The following is a 26394-nucleotide window of genomic DNA, read 5'->3' as shown; positions in this document are numbered from 1 at the left end:
ATGTGCTTCTGTTCATTAACTGACAATAGAAGATTGTGTGTAAAGGTCTTGCATCTCTCAGATGTGAGTAATTTGTAACTGCATAGTTGAGCTGGCTTTTGGGTCATTCAAGAATAATATCTGGTACTCCAGGCCTAGAATGTTGCTTTTGTTCAGATGCATAACTGTGGCATTCAGACATACATTTTGGAAGATATATCAAGGTATTTTCTGAGTTTTGGATAATGAACTGACACTCCAGCTGTTAAATACAACACCAAAGAAATTCTGGTTATTTGCTAACCAGGTTATTTGTTTTTTTTTTATTTCATGCCATTATGTTAAGATGGAAATATTCACCAATTAAATATCATAGAATCCTTCGAGTCGGAAGGGACCTTTAAAGGTCATGTTGTCCATCCCCACGCACTGGGCTGGGCCGTGCAGAGCTCCCCCAGGTGCTTCGTGGTGGCTGTCTGACAGTGTGGTGTGTGGCCTGAACCCTTGCACCCCTGGAGCACTTTGAGATGGGAAATAGGCTCAGACTTGTGTGCTTGTCTGTGCCTCATCACTGCAGTGACTTTAGAATAGTATATTTTACTGTGTTGTTTCAGTTTGTGATGTCTCCAATAGCCTAGCTGTGGATGTAATAGATGCAGAGCTCTGCAGCAGGGGAGGCCACGAGCAGCTGCCACAGCTGTGCTCCAAATGATGCCCTTTCTGTCCTGTGCTTCTGACAGGAGATGGGGATTTGCCACAGGATGTGAGCAACTGGGGCTGCTGGTCTGAGAGGATGGGAAGGGGAGTGAGTGTGTGTGCAGAAGCAAATGCAGATGGGGTGAGAGAAAAGACAGAGAGGGAGCAAGTGCACCGGGGAGTGGGAGAACACTTGAAAATCAGCTTTTGATTAAAAAAAATAAAAAAAATAAAATCCAATGCAGCTTTAATTATAGTCATGCTGCTGGCACCACCATAATATATATTTAATTAATCAAAAATGGTCCACCTTCACACATTAGAATTCATGCTCTTTAGAGATTTTAAAGAAACTGAGTAAATATTGTCAGCCATAGTGTGGAGAGCGGGAAGGAAAAAGAAAAGGGTTTGAAGTGAGTCACAATCCACTATGAAAGGTGCAGGAATCTGCATAAAAGAACTAAATAAATAGAGTGTGTAAGGGGTGGGGGCATGGAAAAATCTGTACCTACCTGAATAAAACAGGGTTGTTAACACAGGAATCTTGGCAGGCTTAACTAGAATTCTAGTGTCATGTTTTAAGAGACACTTTAAGATCTCTCAGCTCTTTGTAGAGCAGTTTATAAGCAAACAAAGGAAGGAAGAGAGTATCTTGAAGGCCATTGCAATAATATAGAGGCTAGCCCTGAAAAGCACTCTTCCACAAAGATGAGCAAAGTACAATACATCCAGCCAAAGCAAGCCAAAAGGGGTGGAACACAGTGCAAGATGTAAATTGTAAGTCTTAACAATGTAAAAATCCTAGGGGTTTAAGGGAGAATTTCTAGCATAAATGGTTGATTAAGCGTACACCCAGCCTTGCAACAATATTTTGAAAGGTAACAGTGTATTACAGTTGTGTATGCTGGCACAGGGCTGACAGCTGCACCTAAAGTTACTTCGGAAGCCTCCCTGAGAAGAGGCAGCGTGCTCCCAGTTAGCTGTGAGCTGTTCCTATCTCTACCCTGCATCTCAGGTAAACACAAATGGAGTGTCAAACTGCTGATCACATCTGTTGGGTTCCTCTCACTCTCTTTGGTTTCCCAAATGTTTATGGTTATCTGTAAAGTATTTTGTGATTCAAGAAGTTGCACTCAGAACTGTCATCCAGATAGATTAAAAACAAAGTGAGTCTGTAATACGCCTTGTTCATCTTTTCCCTGCCTTTGCTCCAATTCTCACTACTTATTAATTTGTTCCCCTCAAACTGTCTTTACCCTTTACCTGTACCAGTGCATAGCTGATGCATTACTTAATCTGAGATTGAATCTTCCAGAATCGAATGGTAAAAGGTGGCTGTCATTTTATATCACTCAGGAAAAATTACTGTATTTCTTCACAGATGTCTGCACTACTCATGGGATTGATTATGTGCTATGAGTTCGGTTATCTCTGTGCTTTCTGTGCAGGCTCTGGAAGAACTCTTCGTTGGATGCAATTGTGACTTTTGGGTTAATTCATGAGGACTTTTGTGTTAACGTGCTACATCTGTGAGAGGGTACTGCAAAGCCAGCACTCATAGAGCAACTCTCTCTGCTTACAAGTGCAGCACTCTGCGTTGCCAAGGATGCTTTGACAGAAACTGGTGTCTGAAGATAATTAATTTGCAGTCCAGCTGATTGAACTGGAAATAATAATTAAAGAGAGTGGTTAGTGCTTCAGTTCTCCTAAGCCTTGATGTTAGAACTTTTGAAGCATGATCTGACACTAATACGTTTCATCAAGCTTTTTCCCAGGAACAAGTTTGTGAAATGGTGACAGATTAACAGAGGTATATAGGAAACTCTGTGGTCTCTCCTTTATTTTCTTCCCCCACCCCTCGTATTTTTTGTTGTATTTTACTGTTCAGGCACTTACTCTGGGGGGAAAAAATGAAGAGTTTTCCTTCTCTTTCATAAAATATTATAGATTATCTGGAAAGAGGGTAGTGACTGTTGGCTGCCCATTGCTCTGCGTTGCTTAAACCTGTGGTCCTGATTGACAGTCAGGTTGGTTCTGTGGTAGTTTGAAAATCTGGGGTTAGTCATTAGCTCTTTTGAAAATCCCAGTCTGTGGAATTACTGGAAATGCTCTGGTTTCCCATAACTCATGTTGTTCTTTGTTAAAGAGAATCTCACTGTGTGCCATCCGTGCCCTCCCTATTAGCTGTTTTTGTAACCTTGTCTTTCTGTTTGACATCTCAGGGTGGTAATTCTCTATAGGAGTAGGTCCGATCCAAGGCAGGAATATAAGCACCTGATAGAGAATTTTCAGATCTGAGTAATGATGTGTGCACTTAAAGCTAAGCATGTGCTGAAGGAAGTTACCTTCAGAACCATTCATTTGTTGTAGCTTTTTTTCCTGAGTAGTGCTTCAGAAACCTATGAACCCACTAGAACACGCAGCCTTTGTAACTCACACTGGGCTCATGTCACTCCTCGATATGTAGCATTGAGCCTGAGTGTAGGAAGAGCATTTCTAGGTCAATGTCCAAACTATGGCTGAGTTTCTTAATGTGCTTTAATGAGGTGTGTCTGTTTATCAACTCTTCTGTCAGCCCCCCCCCCAACACTAGGCATTGTTTCCTGCTGTAATATTCGTATGCAGTGAAGCTCACGAGCCTAGATGTCCTTGATAATACAGCACAGTTCAGCAGTTACGAAGTTTGAAGTATGTACACATATTTTTCCTTATTAGCCATTGAACTAAAACACACGCTTGGTCTTGCGTTTCAAATCCAGAGTGCCCCCTGAATTTAGAGCCACTTAGTGCTCTATTGAACTGTAATCAGGCAAGATCACTCTCTCTCCCACATCACATGAAGTCCTCCATACAGGCTGTTTGTTCCCTTGGGGAGATACAAGTACCTTGATCCTGCCTCTCTTGGAGACTCAATGCACATACGAAGGCAGCAATAGAAGGCCCCAGGTTATCTGTATTGCAAAAGACATTGGCTCCTGTAGATTATGGCATATGTAAATGGGTGCTTTACCACACCATGAGGTTGATTTATTGATTCCCCAATAGGGTGTGGAGGAGATGGAGCTGGATTTGACATCAGGGCCAGCTGGTCAGTTGACTGATCTTGTTCTCTTTTCTCTTTAAGCTTCCAGATTTTGTCTCTGCCTTGATACGTACGTAGTTTTATTCTACTTGCAGTGTTTGCCCTCGACTTTTCTTTCACTTTGTGCTGCCACTGATTGCCTTAAAATAGCAGTGCTGCAGTATTTGGATGTTATTCTGCCCTTCAAACTATAGCTAAGACAAGTATTTATGTAGTGAGTACTCAAATGAGTAATAGCTTAATAAAAATGTAGCAGCACATGGGCATTAAAGCATTTCCTTTGGCCTCATTTTGCTCCGGGGAGAAGAGTTAGTTGGAAAGCATCGAGTCGTACCCTCAGCATTGCTTGAACTAGACTTGCAGTTCCCAGGGACTTGACACCAACTGGATTGCTTTCTAACCTTTTTTCAATTAGGAAGAATTATTTTTTGTGGCTCTGGTGTAAACAGAAACCAGCTGCAGCGAATGCTCTGTAGGGTGATGGTTAAAGCAGGGGTCAGAGAATGAGGTGTGGCCTCATTGAGGTCGGAGGAAAAGCCTTTATTATTTTCAGGATTTCGCTCCCATCCCTGCCTCCCTCCCCAGTTTTTGTTCAGACTTTTGATGGAACGTGGCTCACAGATTTTCTGCACTTCAGAGCTTCAGTTTGTAAACTCAGGGGAAAGATGTGCAGCTGGTTTGTACAGCACTTGCAGATTGTACAAAGAGGAGGATAGGTGTACATCCTTTGTGGTCTGCCTTTGTTGCAGTTTCCACGGATTCCCCCAGCACTGACTGACGTTGCTAGCATGGATGAGGATACTCAGCAGATAATTGTTGAGCAGGTGGCAGAGTCGGAACTAATCCATCAATTGGTTAAATTCCACCTGGTCCAAATAATCCTGTTAGTAGCTATTTTGCCCTTTCAGCAGTTTCTTTAGTTAATATTCAGGGTTGTGCAGGCAGACGGGTTCCAACCTCGCTAAAGCAGTAATTGTTTTAATTTAAAATTAGAATTGATTTTACAGGTCTCTTTTGTCCTGTGTCAAACACATGGTGCAACCTCTCATAAACTTGCAGCTGGTTCATCACCAGCCCCTTTCTGTGTTATCTGCCATGACCATCGTGTCTGGTTTTGGCCTTTCATTTAGAATATGCTGGTACTTTAAATTACAGGACTGGGCCTCAGTTCTGGAATAGACAGGACTCCCAGTGAGAAATTGGTTATCATGTATCTGGTTGCAAGAATTAAGTCAAAAGCAAGAAACACTTCTTTCGTGGTGGAGAAAACCCTTTCATGTATATCGTAAGAAGGAAAATACTTGCCATGTCATGAAAATAACTAATAAGGCTAATTGGGAATGAAGGACTTCTCTTTCCTCAGGTGACAAGTGAGAGGATGCGAGGCAATGGTCTCCCATAGTGCTAGGGGAGGTTCAAACTGGATGGTGGGAAAAATTTGGCGTGGTTCTGCATTGGAAGGAGCTGCCCAGGGCAATGGTGGAGTCTCCATCCCTGGAGGGGATTTAAAAGACGTTGGAGAGATGTGAGTGTGACACTAAGGGATGTGGCTTAGTGGTGGGACTTGGTACATCAGGTTGGTGGTTGGGCTTGGTGATCGTGAAGGTCTTTTCCACCCTGAAAGATTCTGTGATTTAGAGATGTATGACTTTTTCAAGATGCAGTTTCTCTTAAGAAGATAAAAGATTAAACAAATGCAGGAATTTTAGTACAAATGTAAACCTTCACAGGTTGAAGTGGGTAGCACTGATTCCCAGCTTCCTTTGCCTTCGAATTGTTCTTGCCAGAGATGTGACTGTCTTGGTTTTGGGATGGGAAACCAACCCACCATGTGCATTTCAGCTCAAAGCAGTGCACAGAGTTCACAGCGAGCTCCCTTCCTGTACAGCATATTTGCTCCATGTGGCAAACTCACTTCTGATGACATCCGTGCAGCTCTCCAGAGAGGCCACGCACTGAGTGCAGTGAGCAGGGGCTGGCTGTGATCTCCTGCTGCCTGCACACAGCCTCTGATGATGCCATGCCCCAGGCCTGCTCGCAGTGAGCTGTGTGGAAGGCAGGGGAAGGGTTATGCTCTTACCTGCAGTAAGCATTGGCAGTTCACCCCGTTTCATTGAGTAGGTCAGACAGGAAGAAGGCAAGCTCTTTCTCCGCTCTGTATGTGTTACAGTAAATTTGGGTTTGTTTTAAAACAAAGCACAGTACTGGGGCCTGCGTTCATTGTTTCCCCTTCATCGAATGCTGTCAGTTCTTTATCGCCTGCCTCGTGGCGCAGCACTGCCCGATGAAGTGTTCTCTATTGGCTTTATTAGTATTAAGGCCGCATCATTTGGTTCTTCTTGGCATGTGGAGTCAAGCAGGATACGTTACGAGTTCAGAGTTCAGGGCGGTCAGGAGGCTTCTCACTCTGCATACGCAGCCAGAAGGGAGGTGCTTTCTAGAGAGGCTCAGAATGTCTGTGCAAATCGCAGAGTAGAGCACTTGCTTACAAATCTGCATCAGCTGATGGTTCTTTGCAATCCGATTGTACTGAAAAAAATACAAATCACCTGGCAGTGCAGTAGCACTGAGCAGGAAGAAACCATCAGTCAGTGTGTAGTACCTGAATTTTGGCTGGTAATAAGCAGTGTAGAAACCTGGCAAAATCTCATGGAACTTTCGTACTTGAAATACTGCAATTTTTAAATATCTTCTTGCTTTTGCTGTGCTGTGGAGCAGCATTTTCACAGTCTGAAGGAGCCTCTGGCTGTTCTCTGCTCTCCTGCTGTAAGTGGCACGCTTTGCTGAGTGCTCAGCATGACCCAGTCCCTATTTCTGCTGTAAGAACAGAAACAGCTAAGCTTTGCAAAAGTGCAGACTCCTGTCTGGTGGGCAACTTTCTACCTGGGAAAGATGTCAGGATGCAGAAGAAATTCACCAGGGAATTTTTTGGGGCAGGACATAATTCTTCTTCTCCAAGCTCCTGAGCAGACTGCAAGAAGCAGGTTTTCTCTCTTATGGGAATCTTATATGCTGATGTGGATGAAGCCTAGGAAAATGTGTGATATTTGTATCAGTGTCATGCCTCTAAACAGATGGATTTTTTTTCCTCATGTATCCATTCCCTGAATCTAAAGTATAACTGAAAAAGAGAAAACATGAACTTCAGAAGTGAAAGTCTGAAATGGATCTGAGATGCCTTTTTTTTTTTTCCAAGGCAAGTACATACACTGATTACACAAATGTGGGCTGAAACGCATTTCCCAAAGACACTCAGTCATGTGCATAGCCAGGTGATGGTGCAGTCAGTGGCCTTATGCCAAGGCTGGCAGATGTGGTTGAGGAGATAGCTTGTGAATTCATAGGCTTTTCTTCCTCCACCCTGAATCCCTTTTAATCTTTCCAGAGCTCCCAGAACAGGGATGTTCATTTTTCCAGGAAATAAATGAGACACGCAGTTAAATCACTTATGCTGTCAATGTGCAGGTAGTAGAGGTGTAGCAGAGGGTTGTTCTGGTTCCTTTCAGTATAAGCTGGGTTCTTGTGAATTTTACTCTGAGTTTCTTTTTCCTTCTTTCTCACCACCTTCCCCTCTATTCCTACTGTATTAACTCAATATTAACTTTGTTGCTTTCTTTCCAGTTGCCTCTTCTTGTTTCTCTTTTTTCCAAGATAGCATCAGACTTTGTTTAATTCTTGTTTTTGTTTGGGGCTGGGGTTGTTTTGTCAGATGTTTATTGAACAAAACAAGATGAAAAGGCAAAGCCAGCTGCTTCTGCAAAATTCTGCTCCTGATCAGCAGCTTTTGAAGGCTTTAGATGACAATGCTAAGCTAACCCATGCGTTAGAAGAAGAGAGGCTTCAACATCAACAAAAGGTAAAACTACTTTGCGTTTCATGCAGAAATCTTTGAAAGCTTCTTGAATTCAAGAATGAATTAATGCTACGGTTTGCCAACTACAGGTCAAAGAATTAGAAGAGCAGCTAGAAAACCAAGCACTGCAGAAGGAGATTAGTCGTCTTAAACAGCAGCTGGAACTCTTAGAAGAAGATAAAAAGGAACTGGAGCTTAAGTGTCAGAACTCTGAAGAAAAAGCAAGGGACCTAAAGCATACAGGTAATGAGTTTACTTTTAGAAGTATAATTGAGTGAATAATACACATCTAATGGAATGACATGTGATGGATTTGAGACCCAAGAAGCAGCAGCTTTTGTGTAGTTGAGATCAGAGAGTCATAGAATTGTTTGAGGAACTTTTGAAGTCCATCTGGTCCAACTCCCTGCAGTGACAGGGACATCTATGGCTTCATCAGGTGCTCAGAGCCCCATCCAGCCTGACACTGAACATCTCCAGGAATGGAGCATCCAGCACCTCTCTGGGCAACCTGTGCCAGTGCTTCAGTACCTTTATCGTGACAAACATTTTTCTTAAATCCAGTCTAAATCCCCTCTCTTTTAATTTGAAACCATTTCCCCTTTCCCTGTTCCAGCAGACCCTGCTAAAGTGTCTGTCCCCTTCTTTCATGTAGTCCCCCTTTTGCTCCTGAAAGGTCACTCAGATCTCCCTGAAGCCTTCTCTTCCCCACACTGAACAGCCCTGGCTCTCAGCCTGTCCTCGTAGGGAGGTGTTCAATTCCATGCATCATTTTTGTGGCCCTTGTCTGGATGCTCTCCAGCAGGTCCATGTCTCTCCTGTATTGAGGACTCCACATTTGGATCTCAAGATCCAGGTGTACATTTCTTGTGACAAGAGGTTCAGCAATTGCCTTCAGCTCAGAACAGTTGTGTCTAGAATGCACGTGAAGGATAAACATTGTAAAACTTCTGTGACATAAAAACTCTGTTCTTAGATTGCCCTCCATCTTGTAGATGGATATGCACATCTGAGTGGGTTTCTGTGTGAAGGAGTCATTCATATTCAGCCAAGATGTGCTCCTAGATTTAAAAAAACAACATTGAGTGAGGAAGTTTGTTCATTTATTGCTCTTTATTTAAATTTGCTTTTAAAAAGGGCTCCTGCTGTGTGCAGCCTTACTATAATGACTGTGGGCCTATGCTTTGTTAATTTGGTGGCACAGTCTTAGTTTACAGTCTTTTATTCAACTGAAGGCCTAAGCAGCTACTAATTTTAAGTATGATGCCTTGTCGTGAAAACACTTGAACCACTGTCAAAGTCCCAAATGCTTATCATTAGATAAGACTCCATGTGTAGTCACAGTTTTCTGAAACATATTCTTAAGAGCAGTGTTGTTAGCAGTGTTTTTTTGTTGGAGTTTTACATTACCCAGCCTTAAAAATACACCTAAGCAGGTTTCAGAGTTCTTCTCAGCTCTCTTTGAAAAGATCTAAACATGACAGCGGATTTTATCCTTCCAAATTGGTTTGTCCTTCAGAAGGAATTTGCCAACATGAAGTTTGTACCTGGGGTTTAAAGTCACTCCATTATTTATTTTTCTTACTTTAAATTGTAAAGACTGGAATTTCAATTGGAATTAGTCATAATGAGAACTGAAGAATTATGTGCAGAAGAGAACCATATCAAAGTGAGATAAGCCCGTTCCCCCTCAGCTTGAGCTATTTGGTGAGAGAAAAGAGGCCAAAGACCATCAGGAAGACATGGTAGCAGTTTCTTGCCTTATCTTCATTAATGTCTCTCATCTCTTATTTGGTTTGTTATTTGTGGCTTCATATGATTCCATTCTGTATTCTGATGTACGTGAGGACTTGTTCAGCTTCCATGGAAATGCAGGAGGCTGATGTGGAGCCCACAGGCCCACATAGACTGCAGTAGCATGAATGTGATGAACTTTTATCCATGCTGAGATTTTATAGAAAGAATTCTGTTTGAGGGGGAGAGTCATTTTAGTTTCAAAAGTAGCCCAGGTTGCAGTAAATGGTTTAGTGAGATTTCTGTGCACCTGGGAGACTGCTGTTAGTAGAAAATGTTGCCAAAAATAGGACTTCCTAGCAACTGAGTGGTTTTTTAGTTAATTAGTAGCTTTTTTTTTTTTGCTTAAGAGTCCAAAGTTGTTTTTAGAGCAGATGTGAGAAGCAGAGATCTCACTGGAGGTTTTTTCTCTTGCGCAGTTGATGAACTTCAAAAACGAATACACCAATCTGAAAATCCTGCACCTCCTCCTCCACCACCACCACCACCTCCTCTGCCTCCTCCTCCTCCTCCTAACCCCATAAGGTAAGTGCTTAAATCAAGAGTCTGTGCTTTTCTCTGCAGAATAAGTCAGAATGCAGAATATGTCACGAGTTTGCATTTGAATAGGAAAAGTGTCTTTGAATAAGAAAGATTCTTTCTGTCTGCCTTGGGTTTATTCTTTCTACTTTGCCAGCTGGACACTCTCTCTGCTAACAGTCTTGCACCCTGACCAGTTGTGAACAGTGTTTGCCTTCCCAAGCCACAGTCTGAACTGTGGCTTTGGAGGAGGAGAGACATCTGTCTCCTCTAAATTTAGGAGATTTTTCTATTATTTACCTGATAGCTGTAATTATATACTTGTGAAATGCTTGTCTGAATCTGCTGCTACGAATACCCCTTTGAACCAGAAGATATCTTGGGTTATAACTGTTGTCCCTTCCTGTCAGATAAAATTTAGATTGAATTTTTCAAGGAACCATAAAAGAAGATTTTGGGCCGTGCCCAGCGGGTCGTGGTGAATGGAGTGAAGTCCAGCTGGCGACCCGTTTCAAGTGGTGTCCCCCAGGGGTCGGTACTGGGGCCGATCTTGTTTAATATCTTTATTGACGACCTGGATGAGGGGATTGAGTGCACCCTCAGCAAGTTTGCAGATGATACCAAGCTGGGAGGTGGTGTTGATCTGCCTGAGGGTAGGGAGGCCCTTCAGAGGGATTTAGACAGGCTGAAACGCTGGGCTGAGGTGAATGGGATGAGGTTCAACAAGGCCAAGTGTCGGGTCCTCCATTTTGGCCATAACAACCCCATGCAGCGTTACAGGCTTGGGGATGAGTGGCTGGATGAGTGTGAAGAAGAGAAGGACCTGGGGGTGTTGGTTGATGCTCGGCTGAACATGAGCCGACAGTGTGCTCAGGTGGCCAAGAGGGCCAACGGCATCCTGGCCTGCATCAGAAATAGTGTGGCCAGCAGGAGCAGGGAGGTGATCATCCCCCTGTACTCAGCACTGGTGAGGCCGCACCTCGAGTATTGTGCTCAGTTTTGGGCTCCTCACTACAGGAAAGATGTTGAGATCCTGGAGCGTGTTCAGAGAAGGGCAACAAAACTGGTGAGGGGTCTGGAGCACAAACCTTATGAGGAGCGGCTGAGGGAGCTGGGATTGTTTAGTCTGGAGAAGAGGAGGCTCAGGGGAGACCTCATTGCACTGTACAACCTCCTGAAGGGAGGCTGTGGTGAAGAGGGATCTGGCCTCTTCTCCCAGGCAACGAGCAGGACATGGGGCAATGGCCGCAAGTTGTATCAGAGGAGGTTCAGGTTGGACATAAGGAAGAACTTCTTCTCTCAGAGAGTAGTCAGGCACTGGAATGGCCTGCCCAGGGAGGTGGTGGAGTCGCCGTCCCTGGCAGTGTTCAAGAGGTGTCTGGATGACGTGCTGCGTGATATGGTTTAGTGCTAGTGGTGGCAATGGTGATGAGGAGACGGTTGGACTGGATGATCTTATAGGTCGTTTCCAACCTTGTGATTCTTGTGATTCTTGTGAAGAAGTGGACCAATACCATGTACTGGGCACTGCCCACAAATAACTGGAGTCCTAGAGCGTTTTATTTAATTTTAGGAACACAGCTAATGTTCATGTTGGCTCGATCTTTGCTTGAAATAAAACACGTACTGCAGTGCACTGTTGAAGTAGGGGGATAGATATTGGCACCCTGTTTTCTTCCATAACAGTCTCCATTTGGTTTAGAAATACCACTTTCAAAAAGTCTTGGAAGTCTGAGAGCTCTCCTTGCCTTGCAGAAGCACTTGTTTTTGATGTTCTTTTCCTCCATTTAAATTGTTTTATTTTTAAATGAACTTGGATAACACTTTCTAACCTCTGTAATGGGCAGTACATACAAATGTCTTGGTAACTACTGGATTCAATATGTTAAGACAAATGATTAGTGGGGAAAAATTCAGACCTTTGTTCAACTTGCTCTATTTTTAAAAATCTAAACGTTTTCTGATCAGTTGTGTTAGGTATTTTACTCCTTTTATCTTCATTAATTCATTTGGTTTGCCTGCTTCTTTCTCATGAACATATAGTGCAAATTAACTTTTGAGTGATTTTTTTTCTTTTCTTTGAGTCCTTTACTAATTGGGATAGATAGCACTGTCTGCTTTAAGCCTTGTGGTAGCTAAAGCAGAGCATTTCTTTCAAGTATTGTAAAGTGTATATGAGCATAAGCTATTTCAGATCCTGGGTGCTGGGTGTTCTTTTTATTCTGGAGTGGAGCTTTGGCACTTTATCTCAGGGAGGTCTCCCAGCTTCTTAAGCAGCAGTGGGGAATGATGAGCCCCCCTGACATGCTAGATGTGACTGGGAGCATGTGCTTGGGCTTTAAATGAATCATTTCCTTGCCTGGATTTTTACGTTTTGACTGTAGTGAAGGGATAATTATTTAACACTGTAAGAAGATTGCAAACTTGGAATTGGTGAGAAGATACTGATCACCATATTGAAGTGTCCTTTGGAGAATAATACTTCACTTTGATATCTACAGCTCCTCCTTTTTTTTTTTTTTTTTTTAAGAGCTGGAACAGCTTCAATTTGTCATTTGTCACAATGAGACACTGTCCTTTAATATTCAAATCTGAAGTGTTTTGATTTGTGCCTAATGTCTGTTAAAAAGAAATAAATTTCTCTACATTTTGATGGGAGGCGTTGTGGGGGGTAATTCAGAACGTACATCTGCATTCAAGAACTGCTAAATGAGTCTGTTGTAAGTGGCTGTATAATCAGGTGTAAGCAAGCTGTTGGTGTGGCATGTTCAGAGTTCATTGGTGCAGTAGAGGACAGAGTGATAGTCTGCAGTTCTGTTTTCCTCAAAGGTCTCTCATGTCAATGATTCGCAAGAGGTCTCACTCCAACACCAATGTGAGCAAGAAGGAGAAACCACCTCAGCAGGAGTCAGGTATGGCTCATCTTTCACAAGTCATGTACATTGTTCACTAGACAAAGCTAGTGAAAATGAACTGTGCGTGCCAATTGTTATGCAAATGCTTGCACTTGTCAGCATTAACGATTGCTGTCCGTGTCTCAGCATATTCATCTACCTTGCAGTCCAGAAATGTGATTGCAGCCCAGTTGTATGAGCTCTGAGATGACAGATGGTATCTTTGGCATTGTTGCTTTGCACATGTAAACCCTATCAAGATTCCAAGCAAATTTGCATAGCCCTCTTTAGTTATCCCCCTTCAACTGAGCTTGTGATCAACATCCAGTATATTTCTTCCAAAGGGATTTTAGTATGAGCAGTCATAAAGCTTAGAGAAGACTTGCTGTAGCCACAAGGAAGATCTTATCTTCCTACTTCTGGGTGTAGTGGTTATTAGAGACATCTGTGCAGTGATTTCACTCACTGATGTGACAGAGAAATTCATCTTTCATTTTTGTTTTTCTCCTGTGAGGAGATGGGTGTTCAGGTTTATCTCAGACCTGCAGGAAGGACCTGGTGAGGTGAGCACTCAGCTGGGTATGGAGACGTGCTGGGTGAAATGGATGGGGAGAATGTCTGGGTTCCGTTTAGGCTCCGTGCAGCTCGCTGGGTTGCACCGTAGCAGTTTGGTACTGTCTGCAGCAGTTACACTAGAGCAGCATTGAGAGACACAACCAGTGTGTAGCAGACACATTACATGGCCAGTGCTGTACCCATCCACAGGCTTCTGGAAGAAGCAGGACAAGCCAGCAGTCATGAAACAGAGTGCAGGTGATATATTAGATAATAGAGGGAAGCTTCCTGCTTAGAATGGCATCGATTTTGTGACTTCTTCTGTCCAGAGCCTTTCCGTGGAGCTAGTTTAAATGCTGCAGGTTTTATCCCTTGATCCATATCTTATGAAATTACCTCTCAAAGTTGACTATACTGCTAATCCTTTAGTAATATAAAAAACTAAAACAAAACAGTCATGTGCTAAGGTGGCTCTGAATGCAAAATAACAGCTGAAATTCCATTTTATTGTTGTTTAATGGAAGCTGGAAACTTAGTAGGTTGAGAATGGTAGTTAAGTACAGATTTATAGATGATCATGAGTGCCTTAAGTGGCAGAGCTAGTCAGATGAGTGTTGCCAGTTAAAAAAAAGACAGATTTGCCTCATTATTTCTCTCTCATAAAACAGTAGAAGTTTGTTTGTAGCAAATTGCTTAGCTTATTTGGTGCCACTTAAACAAAGAAGGGGGCTAGAGAAGGGAACCAGGGTGAAATGATGGATATAGGGTAAAACTGTTACAGAAGAATTACTGCTAGCTGATGGTTGCAGTATTGCAAGCATGGCTGGATTACTGGATGGCACCAACAAGAGAAAGAGGAAAGGAAGCATTACCACCCCTGTTCTTTAAGGGAGGAACTGAGGAGTGAACTTGGACTGGGGGAATCTTTGGGAACTGGTGATTGGTCTGAGAAAAAGATTGCTGGTGTGGGTAAAATGCTGAGACATGACCTTGTGCTGAGATCTCTGATGGAGAGTCAGTCTTACCTTTCAGTAGCAATTAAATTACGTTCCCTTTGTTTATCAAGTTTACTTACCTTGAAGCATCCCAGATGTTTTGATTGTATCTTTTTGTTGAGAGTTAGAAACAGTGATTGCAGGAAACACTATGAAATTTACAACGAGTTCTCAAATCCTACTTCATTATTTACTAGGAAACTTTAACAGTTCTGACCTTTCTTCAATCACGTGAGCTGCTGCTTCTCTTAATGGTTGAATTGTTCTTAAGATAAAAATAAGAAGGGGGAAAAGTTCTTTCTTGATCGAGTTGTTATATCCAACCCAAGGCTTGTTTTGACCCTCGTTAAGGACTTAGGATGAGTGGTTTCGATCCCATACCACCAATTAAGCCTTTAGATTTGAAACAGCCTATTTGTGAAATTAAAGCCTGACATTAAATTGGCTTACAATACAGAAACTGCATTTCTATGAATCATCAATAGTACCCTGACAAGCAAGAGATCAAAAGTCTATTTAAAATTCTTATTACGTAAGGTACAGCGTTGCAGCTTTGAATAGCATCAACCGTATTTCTGCGTGTGTTTCTTTTAAGTGGTCTTTTTTCCCTTTTTGTCTTTTGTTGGAGTATCCAGAACTCTGGAAAGTTGACAGGTACTGTGCTGAGGTTCGTCACATAGCTTCCAGTTTCTCCTGAATGTCTTGCAGTCATGATAGAGAATCTCTTGAAAATCAGCCTGTTTCTTTCGTGATATTTGAGTTTGGGCTGGATGTGGCAAGCAAGCTGTTTAGGAGACTGTTTAACATGTTATTTTCTTTCTGCTATTCCTCTGTAGTTCGTGTTTAGAATGTGGTATCCTCTTTGATTTTGGAGCAGGTGAAGAAGTTACAGATCTGAAGAGACAAGCTGTTGAAGAGATGATGGACAGAATTAAGAAGGGAGTTCATCTCAGACCAGTCAACCAGTCAAGCAGACCTAAAACAAAGGTTTGGAATAAATAGCAAAGCAGCAGTATTATCTGAGCATAGTAATTTATACAAAAACCAAATTTCTATGGAAGATTCAAAAGAATACATTTGCCTTGCATTCCTCTTTTGCTTTGCTTTGAGTTTATCATAGCCCATTCCATCTGGGCCAGATTAGTAAGCATATGTTTTTTTAACATGTGTGTTGTGTTTATTTACAGCCAGAAACACCAAAGCCCTCTGAAAGTGCAATGAAGGAATTAAAAGGGATCCTGGTGAGATCATCTGCTATTTATATTTCATTGTTTTCTTCTCGTGGAGCTGACGTGACCTTCTGTGCATAAAAGCTTGTAATTGAAAGTTCTGTATGAATATTTTGGTTTGAAGCAGCAGAGCAGTATTCTAGCTAATCCCTCAGTCATCCCCACTGTTGACTTCAGTGCTCCTGAAAGAGTGGTTGTTGAGAGAACTTACTTTGGAGAAAGCTAACCTGTTAACTGTGCTCCAGGTTTGTACGTTCCTGCCACTAGAGGGGTTCTTATGTTCTGCATCTGCCATAGGATCTTTGGAGACTTTTCAGATAGTCACAGTGGGGATGCTTTGGCAGGGAAACTAAAGCCCCTGAACTGCACATCTAAGATGGTCTAGTATTAAATGGGGAGGTTGGTGGCCCTGCCTGTGGCAGGGCGTTGGAGATTCGTGATCCTCCAGGTCCCTTCCAGCCCTGGCCATTCTCTGATTCTGTGATGGATGGATGGAAGTCTCTTATCATCAACTGCTGTCTCCCAAGGCATGAAATTGCTTGATAGTGTAGACATAGCCTAAATAGAGCGAGAGCTCTCCAGTCTTTTTATATGTATATTTATAAACAAAGACATTAGGCTTGTATTTGGTCCTCCTAAAAGTAACGGGCTTTCGCTTGCTTTTGTTTTGTCCTTAGTTCATACATTGTATTGCTTCTTTTGCACAAGTGCTAAAATTGTATCAAACACTCAAGAGCAGCCATAGTTCTTGCTGTCTGATTTTTGTGATCCCAGAACTTTTAAAGTTGAACTTTGGCATATCAGGAGAAATTTTGCCTTTGTAAGGTAGAAAATGGTAAAATCATTAAATGAGACAGCTGTTGGAGGGTCCAGAGGAGGGCCACAAAGATGATCAGGGGGCTGGAGCACCTCCCCTATGGAGACAGGCCAAGGGAGCTGGGCTTGTTCAGCCTGGAGAAAAGAAGGCTGAGGGGTGACCTCATTGCAGCCTTCAGTACCTAAAGGGAGCCTACAGACAGGAGGGGAACTTAACTCTTTGGAAGGATAGATAACAGCAGGACAAGGGGAAATGGTTTTAAGTTGAGGTAAGATTTAGGTTGGATGTCAGGGAAATTCTTTAGTGTGAGAGTGGTGAGGTGCTGGAACAGCTGCCCAGAGAGGCTGTGGATGCCCCGTCCATCCCTGGAGGTGTTCAAGGCCAGGTTGGGTGTAGGTTTGGTTGGTGGCCAGGTTGGTGGCCCTGCATGTGGCAGGGGGGTTGGAGATTCACGATCCTTGAGGTCCCTTCCAGGCCAGGTGATTCTGTGAGGAGGAGAAAGGAAGAAATAATCTGGAGAGCCACCAGACCTTAATGCCAAGCTGTAATTAGAGGGGCACATAATTAAATATGGAGGTAAAGAGAAAAGGAATAAAACGCAACATGTAGGTTGCTTTAAATGGAACTCCATACGTATGTGCACTGTTTGCTGTGGTGTGCTGTTTGCACTTGTGCAGACTCAATGACCCTGCTGAAGGCCCTTTCATTTTCTAATAGCTGTTTCATTTCTTTGATGCTGTATCACTGACATTGAGGGAGACTTGATTATGTACTTTGGAGGAAGCAGAAGGAGATCTATAGTTACAGTGTCTGACTTGTTTTTGGTTCTTAAGGATATTTGCAGTGTAAGACATGCTAAATAAAACCCAGTTCCAGTCTGCTCTTGAGACCAGTCATTATGCACAGTCAGACAACAAACATGGGGGTGGGATGTGATGGAGTAAACGTTTGTTGTTACTATGCTAATTATGCATTTCATGTAGACCTCCATATAATTGTTACAAACAAAGCATTTATGTTCCATAAAGCACAGAGTTTGAGCAACTCAGTTGCTCAGGTTGCTTTTGTGCATGTGTGATAATACAGATCTGCAGCACAGCGCTCAGAAATCGTGTATTTTCTCAGTTAAATTTCAAATAGGCATCAAAGAAAGTATTTTGGGAGCAGGATGTGGTGGAGGTGAGGATTTAGTTATTGTGCTGGAAGCCTGAAAGCTGCTCAGCTTTTGTAGCTTATGGTGACACTTCCTTTTGTCGTTGCCTGTTTCTACTCATCTTACATTTGTCAACTGAAGTTGTTAAGAATATTTTATTTATGCTCTGGAAGAATGTATAGGAGTCTGACATGTTTTGGAAGACTGAGTAAACAGATATCCTAGAGATTCCCAAGGATGGCAAGACTTGGAGGGAGACTGAGACAGCATATGGATGCCACATTTTCAGTTATATGATAAATGTTTTGGAGAAAGTTTGCATTCAAGTAGATGCTGTTCAAGTAACTGACCTCTCAGGTGGGAAAGGCAAGCAGTATTTTCCATGTGCCTATTGAAATTTGTGCAGGCACCTTTGGGAAGTTGTAGGCTTCAGTTAAAGCCTTCTCTTCCCCAGAAGCAAAATGCTGCTGTCACAGCTTAGCTGAAACAAAATGCTAACACTGGCATAAAGCAGTGACAACACAGCAGTGGATTTCTATTTTGCAAGTGTAAAACACTATTTTAACCTGAGAGCTGATCCTGTGTGTCAGAAAAACCATCACGTATGTGCAAGTATGCTCACTTTTATGCCACATCAATCAGATTCTATGATATAATAACATGTTGCAGCTAGTGCACGATGACTTCTGCAGGTGTGTGCACACCTGAGTACAACACAAGCACACTAAATGCACACTGTGCTGGGTAAGTGGATTGTGGCTCTTCAGCATCTTGCTAATAGAGGTGCTGGGCAGTGTTTGAAGATCTTTTAAAGAGGGAGGAAGACGGTGTTTCTCTGCAAGCATCAGAGTTTGTTTATTGCAGATCCACAGCATCATTTCTTAAGCCTGATATCAGCCCTCAAAGGTAGGCAGGTATGGTTAATCCATAGCTAGGGTTTAGATGCTCTCTGTTCAACTGCGGGGAGTTTTTTGACTGATCTAGGACTGCACTTGTCTTCCAGAAGCTTAGAAGGTTGTCACATAGCACATGGAGGGGTGGTGCGGTTTGTTGTACGCTCAGAGAGCTTTGTATGCCTGTTTCTTGCTTTAGGAAACACTGAACAAATCCACTAGTTCCCGAAGCTTGAAGTCCCTCGAAACAGACAGTGGTGAAACAGAGCTGGAACGAGTTCTGCGACGTCGGAAAGTGACTACTGACCAGGACAGTGGCAGTAAGTGCCCTGACTCCTTCATACACCTCTTCCTGCTCCTGCCTTGTGACACTCTTGAAGATTTACTTTCTCTTCCATACCATTGCTGTTTCAGCCATTATGTCTTTAAAATTGCTCTTTAAAATTCCATTTTGATTTCTGCAGGTGACTTGAGTTCTTATGCTTTGTCTCTAGACCTGCCAACTTGGCTAACATTAGCTTTAAACTTTCTTTGGGTTTTAGATCCCACTGGAATCTTGGCCACGTCAGAATCCAAATCTCTGCCTGTGTTAGGTTCAGAAGCCAGTGGTGTACAAACAGCATTGAAGAAGAAAGATTTGGAGACAGAATTCAGTTCCAAAGTACCCGATTCTGGTCCTGTTTCCAACCAGCTGAAAGGTGTCACAGATTCCAGAGCTATGTTACAGTAAGTAATGCAGTTTTCTGGATAGCTTTCAGTACCAGATCACTTTAGCTGATGCACTTCGAAAGTGGTTTCACTTCAGTGTTGCTCAACAGGATAAATGTAGTATCTACAGCTATTTGCCAGTGACTCCTCAAATAATTCATGTTCATGTGGTGACAGTTGAGTTTCCTGCAGTGAAGCTCTTTTCCTGCAGAATCTGTGATTGTTGTTTGGTTAAAAAAATATAAATTCTTCTCTACCACCAAAAAAAAGACCTGAAGGTTTTTTGAGGAGTAGCAAAGTTGAGGGCTCTTCCATATCCTGAAAAGCACATTTAGTTACATAGATAACTCTCTTTTTAAGATATTTTGAGCTCTGTATTTTCCGTATAGCAGTATTTTCAGATAGAATCATAGAAGTCATACTGGTCTGTATGCAGTTGTGCTGGGTGGTTCCTGTTGGAGTGAAATGAATGCAGGCTATTACTCTTCAATATTTTTTGATACAAATTGTGACTCACCCTCAAGATTAAGGTTCTTCAGAGGAATATTAAAAAAAAAGCAGTTGTTACTGTATTTGCACAGACAGAGAGGGATCTTTTATCGCAGTGGATCGAAGATCCAAGGTGTCAGTTTGGTATCGAGGAGTCAAACCTGCTTCAGAAGTATTTATTTCAGACAGATCTGCTGGAGGATTGGCTTTGTAGCAGTACCACGCTCCTTGTGATGCTGGACTGTGCACTTGGAAATTCTCCTCCCATCTGTTCTTGTGATCTGATATTTACCTCACTCTCCTGCAGCTACTTTTATCATTAATTTTTGAATGGGTGAAGAGCCCAATTTCCTTTCGGTGCTCTTCAGCTTTATTTAATTTACACTGAGTTTTAAAAGCAGACCCCTTTTTGCACTCATGTATTTTCCCCTTTTATTTCATTAAAGTATTCTTAGAAGAAAGATGATCTTCATTTTAATTTGATCAGAAAGACGAAGATTTGTTCAGCAGGTAATTGGATGTGCATAATGCTGCTGCATTTTCTTGGACTGACAGAATGGTTCACCCTGACAGAGAGGTGAAGTTGTTCCTGAAAAATCCTGTGTTTGTAGTTGGTGGATTTCCACAGTTTTGAGCAGATAACCTTTAGCAAAAGACACAGCAACTCCCACCACCTTTTGTCTACCTTTTATTCCACCAAACTAAGTGGAAATTGCATTTGCAAGAAAGGAAATGAAATAATTGCAGGCCCCAAGGTCTTGTAGAATGCGTGGTGAATTGACAGTGAAAAGGATCTTGTGTTGACAGTCACAGTTGTTATGTGTTATAAAAGCATACGTGAAGCTCAATTTATTTCTCAGCTTGCCTATTCAGTGACATCCTAAAAGACACATTTCATTTTAATTTATCTGCTTAAAGCATTGAAACAAACGTGATGGGCCAGATTCCTCAGTGCTGCACTGGTGTAAACCTGGAAAGGCTCAGCACTGAGGATGGTTTTCCAATGGGAGAGAGAAGGTGCCGGGGCCCCCCAGCGCTTCTGCTGGGCTGGCAGGGAGGAGTGGAAGCAGCCAAGGTGTTGCTGAAGTGCAGTTACTTTTCTTTGCCTCCCGGGTGCTGCTTGTAGCAAAAGTGAGCAGAAGCAGCCTCCAGAGTGTGGGTAGTGCAGTGCTGCTGTGAGACAGGGCTCATTTGAAGCAGATACCCGAAGGAGGTTCATTTGTCGTACACATCTGACAGCTTGGATCTGTGAGCAGGCAGCATTGCAGTGTTCTAGGCTTCCCTGGGCACACCTGTACAGCAGTTTAGTTTGGACCACAGTGCATTTCTGAAGGGAATCTCCTTGTTGTTCCCTTTTGCTGTGCTCAGGCGCTCATCCTGCAGTGGTTTCAGTGCACGAACTGAAACCCCGGGTTCACTGCAGGGTGAAGCGAAGTCAGGGATGTGATGCAGCCTTTGGTGGCTCGCCCAGGGACCACGCAGGAGCTAGTTCAGTGCATAACCCCAATGGGTGTTGTGAGGACAGGGTGCAAAGCACAGGCAGTTTCTCCCTGCTGCACCGCTGTTCCTAAAGCAGTCTGCGTTAACTAAACAAACGGCATGCAGCTTTCAGCAGGAACCCTTCCTGACAAAGGCACACAAAAGACTTATTGTGGCACTTCTCATTCATACCTGAGGTAAATCGGTGCAGCTGTCTCATCATTTGCGATTCCTTGAAATCTGACAAAGGTGTGACCTCCCTCAGCTGTTTGCAGCAGCAGCGAACCTTTTATAGCAGGCAGAGGATGGCACGTCTCACAATCCCCAGGTGTCTCTTCCACTGCACTACTTACCTCTTTTTTTTTTTTCCAGCTAGATTTTAACGTGCAGCTTCTTGCAGAAAAACCCTGCAGATGGTCGTGCGTGAACTGTTTTCCTTTTCTGTGCTGTCCCTTTACTAAGACTTGTGGTCTGAAAGAGGCAGGGTAATACTTACAGATATTTCTTTGTTCACTTTAAGTGCATCTGTTCTCATGGAGTAAGAAGGATGCATGTTGGAAAATGTCTGTGAACAGCAATGACAGAAGTTGGCTCATTGAGTGAAGTCCTGGTTCCCACACCAGCACCGACTCAGTGACAGCCTAAATGCTGATGAGACAGTGAGATTGCAGTCTTTGATTCAAGCAGGGCTCCATGCATAACGTGGTTATTGCTACAGCTCAGTGTTTCCCAAGCATCACCCCCAGCAGAATCGGGTGCTGCTGACTGGTTGCCAAAAGAGGGATAGAGGAAAAAGGCTGTAATGCAAGTCAGCATGGTTCACTCCAAGATTTCCTGGTATTCAAACTAATTGATGATAACTTGATTGATTCTGAAGGAAAATGTAGGGTATGAACCACAAGGGTTGGGGTAATTTCAGAGCAGGAAATTGCCAGAACAGAGGTGTGCTGCCTTGAAGCAGATGGTTTGGAATGTGTGAAGTTTAGCTTAGCTGGTGGTGAGGGGAGATGTAAATAATGTGTCCTAGAGAGGGACTGAGGCTTTATCTTGGTATTCAGGTAACTTCCTCTGGAAATCATTTCCCAGATGTTTAGCCCAGCATGGGTGTAATTCTGTGACAATTGCTTAGAAGACAGTGGGTGACAATGTGGCCCTCTTGGGATTGCAGAGCGTTTTGTGACTCCCTGTGGTGCAGAGACACAGAAGGGAAAGGTGTGTCTGGCTCTGCCCCGTTCTGGTTTTTTTTTTCCTGTTCCTCCCCCCAGAATTTGGTAAACATTTTGTTTCTGGGCAGCGCAGACCTCTGTTAACAGGGAACCGCAGAGAGGGTTAGTCTTAATCTCATGATTTTATACAATTAAAGGATTTGTCCTCCTTCTCCTGGCTGTAATCTTAGTACCCCTGAATCATCCACCAGCTCTGCAGGAAGCGGCTCAGCCACAGCGAGGCAGAGCTACAAAGGTTTTCCAGGGCAGCTTGAGCATGGGCAATTTGGTCTGAACAACAAATGAAGGAAATGATGGGATGTTCTGAAAGTTTGAGGTCTCCGTAGTTTTAACTGTTTTCAAAGGTACCGTCCCGTGTTTGTCTTAGACTGTACGCTGTGTGCTCTAACTCACTGCAGGCAGAAGCTCTTCAAGGCTCCTCATGGAAATTAATTTGCTGATCTTTTTTGAGCGTTCGAAGCAGTGCCTAAAATGGGAACGTTTGCCATCACTTGATCCTGCGTAGCAGTCAGTCTGCAGTCACATTCTGCTCACTGCTGCATCGACCACTTCTGCTTGGCTGAGTGCAGCAGAGGCACTTCTGAAATGAAGAATGGTGCTTTCTTCATGAGCACCTGTTGGCCAGACACCAGCAAAGGAAGGAGCCAGCAAACTAATTGACTTGCGTCACTGTCTGCATCCCCTTGCATTGGACAGATGCTTAACTGGAGCCTTGTTCAGGCTTGTAATTGGTGTCTTTCTTATTATTGTTGGGTTCCTTTGGTTCCACTGTCACTGTGTTAAAAACTGTGAAGTATTTAGTAAGCAGGGAAGGGTTTGAGGAAGGTAAAAGTGAGCCAGGTCTCAGCTGGCAGACCCCTAGGGCGGCAGTATGGGGGGGACAGTGCAATGAGAAGTGCCTGGGATGCTGCTCTCTGCAACTCGACCCAATTGAAGGCTGATAGAGATGAGTTTTGTCACTGTTTTTTGTCGCCCTGGGAGCGCATGAGCTCTGCTGCAGGAGCGATGGTTGTCTTCAGTGTTGGGGTCTTGAAGGAAAACAGGAATGGTGGGAGGTAGGTGGGTGGTATTTACAGGCATGAGAAGCTGTGGCCACGGTTTTTAAGCTTCATTGGGGATTGAAGTGTTGGTGAGCAAAAGGCAGGTTAGCTTAGTGCTTTGAATCTCATCATTTGGGCAGTAGGGAGTAGCACTGATTGAGTTTGATTTGGAGTTTAAGAGCAGTTTTATTTGAAGAGGGGCTACAGGTGTCTCAGTGCTCCAGAGCAGGGACCTTGCTGAGAGACAAGGACTGCTAATTTGGTTGAATGGTCCATTTAGCCTTTTGCTTTTACATATTGTCAGAAAATTGGATGAGACTTCTTCCCAAAGTTTTTTGCAGTATTTACATAACATCCTGGTTTCTGATAGAAAAATGTTTCAATAATTTCATGAACAGAGCATCAAGGAAGGTTGAATCATAGTAAGGTTATAATCTGAACTGGAGGAAACAAAGAAAATCCAAGTCTCAGTTGACTGTCTGATATTTAGTTTGTCCTTTTGTATTCTTACTGTAAATGATTTACAAAAGGCCCAGCAGCTCTGCTTCTCTGATGATCCCTTGGTTATAACCCTTCTATTGCTTTTGATCTCCTATTGCAAGCAGTCCTTCTTAAAGCTGCATGGAACTTTGTATCCCATACCATTAATCTAAAAAGCGTTTGTCCTTTGAATCAGGATGTGATGTACAGGTTTTATGTATTGAGTCACAAAAATGTATGCAGACCTATGAACAGTTACATCTGAACAATAGAATGAGGAGCTCCATTTCTGACTTATAGCCGTAGTGGGACAAACAGCAAGAATACTGATAGTGATATTAGCAATCTCAGGGAGGGAAGAGCTTTGCGTAGGGCCAGGCAGAGCTACCTTGGCTGAAATCTGTCATCATCCAAAGCTGGCTAACTACAGCTGTACTAATTGCTTTTTCCAAGCTTTATTTGTAATAGCAAAAACTGTTCTTTGAAAGAAGGCACCAAAATTATGTTCATTCTTGCACTGAAATTTTATTGTGCCTGCATTCTGCTCTTGACAACTATTGAACAGGAGCTACAAATACCTAATAAATAGGGTTAATGATCTCCAACAATACCTCGGCTCTAACAACAGCACTGTCAGGCTGGTGCTGCAGCAGTGTAAAGGATTTGAAGAAGGGGATGCTAGCACAACACAGTCTGAATAGTAATTCTTATTTTTATGCTTGAAACTCTGGTTTAATCACTGGTTTTCTCCATTAAAGTACTTTATATCGACATCTTTCATTTTTCTGACCTTTGAAGGTGGTAAATATGATTGCTGTTTTATCCATTTTTGTCACAAATGAAACAGACTTCAGAGCGTTTGGCCGTGCATCAGTTGTTGGAATGCTGCCATACACTAATGCAGACTCCCCACTGTGAGCCCAGTGAAGAATTATACTTTGATTCACCAGATTGTATTAAATAGTCCAGCTGTTGGGATTTGAAAGATAGTTACCTCCAAAGTGAAATAGAAATGAACTTGGCATTTATGGCTTTGACCATTTTTATAGTGTTGGGCAATCAGCTTTTCAGAGGTAGCACTTTTAAAAATAACCCTCTTCTGGTTACGCTGGTTTAAAAACTTTAATTTGCTTTAATACTTTACCGTGTATTTCCTGGAATGATTGGCAACTTTTGCATAAAATAAAAATTATTTTGCTTATGATATCACTAGCTTCCGATAGCAATCAAGTGAGTCTGAAACTGCATCTATTAGCACCAATTTCTGAATTAATTAACGTACACCAAAGTTCTGATGTTAGAGACAACTCTTGTAATTAAGGCTTCAACGTGGAATTTCAGTCAGTACATCCAGAGCTGAGATAATGCTCTCTGAAATGGTGAGTGTGACAGCTGCAGTCTGTGGGAACACTTATGTGTTTTATGAGTACTGTGTTCAGTTTTGGGCTCCTCACTACAGGAAAGATGTTGAGGTCCTGGAGCGTGTCCAGAGAAGGGCAGCGAAACTGGTGAGGGGTCTGGAGCACAAACCTTATGAGGAGCGGCTGAGGGAGCTGGGATGGTTCAGTCTGGAGAAGAGGAGGCTCAGGGGAGACCTCATTGCGCTCTACAACCTCCTGAAGGTCCCTGGCAGTGTTCAAGAGGCATCTGGATGACGTGCTGCCTGATATGGTTTAGTGCTGGTGGTGGCAATGGTGATGAGGAGACGGTTGGACTGGATGATCTTGTAGGTCGTTTCCAACCTTGTGATTCTATGATTCTATGCCTTTAACCTGCACACTGACTCTGCTGCTCGGGCAGGAGCCAGCCATGGCCAGCCCAGCACTCTGGTTGTGGAGCAGGTGACCTCTGTCTTCTTTGTCATTTTCTGTAGGACAAAGACTATCAAAATAAAGGGCAATTCGTAGCAGATGGATCCCCCAGATGAATTCCTGATTTTGGCCTCCAGTAGGTTCTACTTTTTCCTTTAAAGAATGTGTTACCTTTGCAGTACAGAAGACCATTCCTTATGAGTAAGCATGAATATAAAAAACGTGGCTCTAGACTTGTAAATGGATGCAGTGCACACAGGGCCTTCCTCTGCTAAGGTTTTCTGTCCGTTTTGGTGGTTATAGCAATGTAGTCATCCGTACTGTGTTCACCCTGTGTTGTAGGGCCCTGTGTGAAGATGTGCTGGGTGGAGATGTGTAGCCCTAAGAACCTCTCTCTGAGCATGTCTGGTTACGTACCCACAGGAATCAGAGCCAGCTGCTCTGGAGGGCTGCTGAAGGAGCCCTTGCACGTGAGCTGTCTGCCTGCAGAGCAGGGCAGCTCTTGGGGCAGCCTGAGGATGGCATAGGAAATATCCCCACCTGCCACGAGTTCGGGTCATGCTGTCCTCCTGTCGGCCTTGTTCTATTCTGGTGCACGCTAGCTAATCTAAGGATTTACCTGCATGCTCTCAGCAATAGGACAGAGCTTTTGAATGTGCACAAGTGCCATTAGTGTTTAAGCCAGCCTCAGTGTGTAATCCT

General features: G+C 43.1%; 1 protein-coding gene across 2 annotated transcripts in view; it reads left to right on the top strand.

The window, feature by feature from the left end:
• The window catches only part of SHTN1 (shootin 1), a 59353-nt gene that overhangs the window by 30372 nt on the left and 2587 nt on the right, over positions 1-26394 (top strand). For both annotated transcript variants that reach the window (XM_042863787.1, XM_042863788.1), the window contains exons 9-16: positions 7467-7613; positions 7700-7853; positions 9824-9929; positions 12753-12835; positions 15245-15354; positions 15555-15608; positions 18659-18779; positions 19002-19185. In XM_042863787.1, the coding sequence (XP_042719721.1) occupies positions 7467-7613; positions 7700-7853; positions 9824-9929; positions 12753-12835; positions 15245-15354; positions 15555-15608; positions 18659-18779; positions 19002-19185 (959 nt within the window). The remainder of the gene's footprint in view (positions 1-7466; positions 7614-7699; positions 7854-9823; positions 9930-12752; positions 12836-15244; positions 15355-15554; positions 15609-18658; positions 18780-19001; positions 19186-26394) is intronic.

Source organism: Lagopus leucura, unplaced genomic scaffold, assembly GCF_019238085.1.
Source record: "Lagopus leucura isolate 7727_CA_CO unplaced genomic scaffold, USGS_WTPT01 Super-Scaffold_741, whole genome shotgun sequence".
Taxonomy (NCBI): Eukaryota; Metazoa; Chordata; class Aves; order Galliformes; family Phasianidae; genus Lagopus; species Lagopus leucura.
The sequence above is the reverse complement of the archived record's forward strand: the minus strand, read 5'-3'. Positions and strand labels throughout refer to the sequence as shown.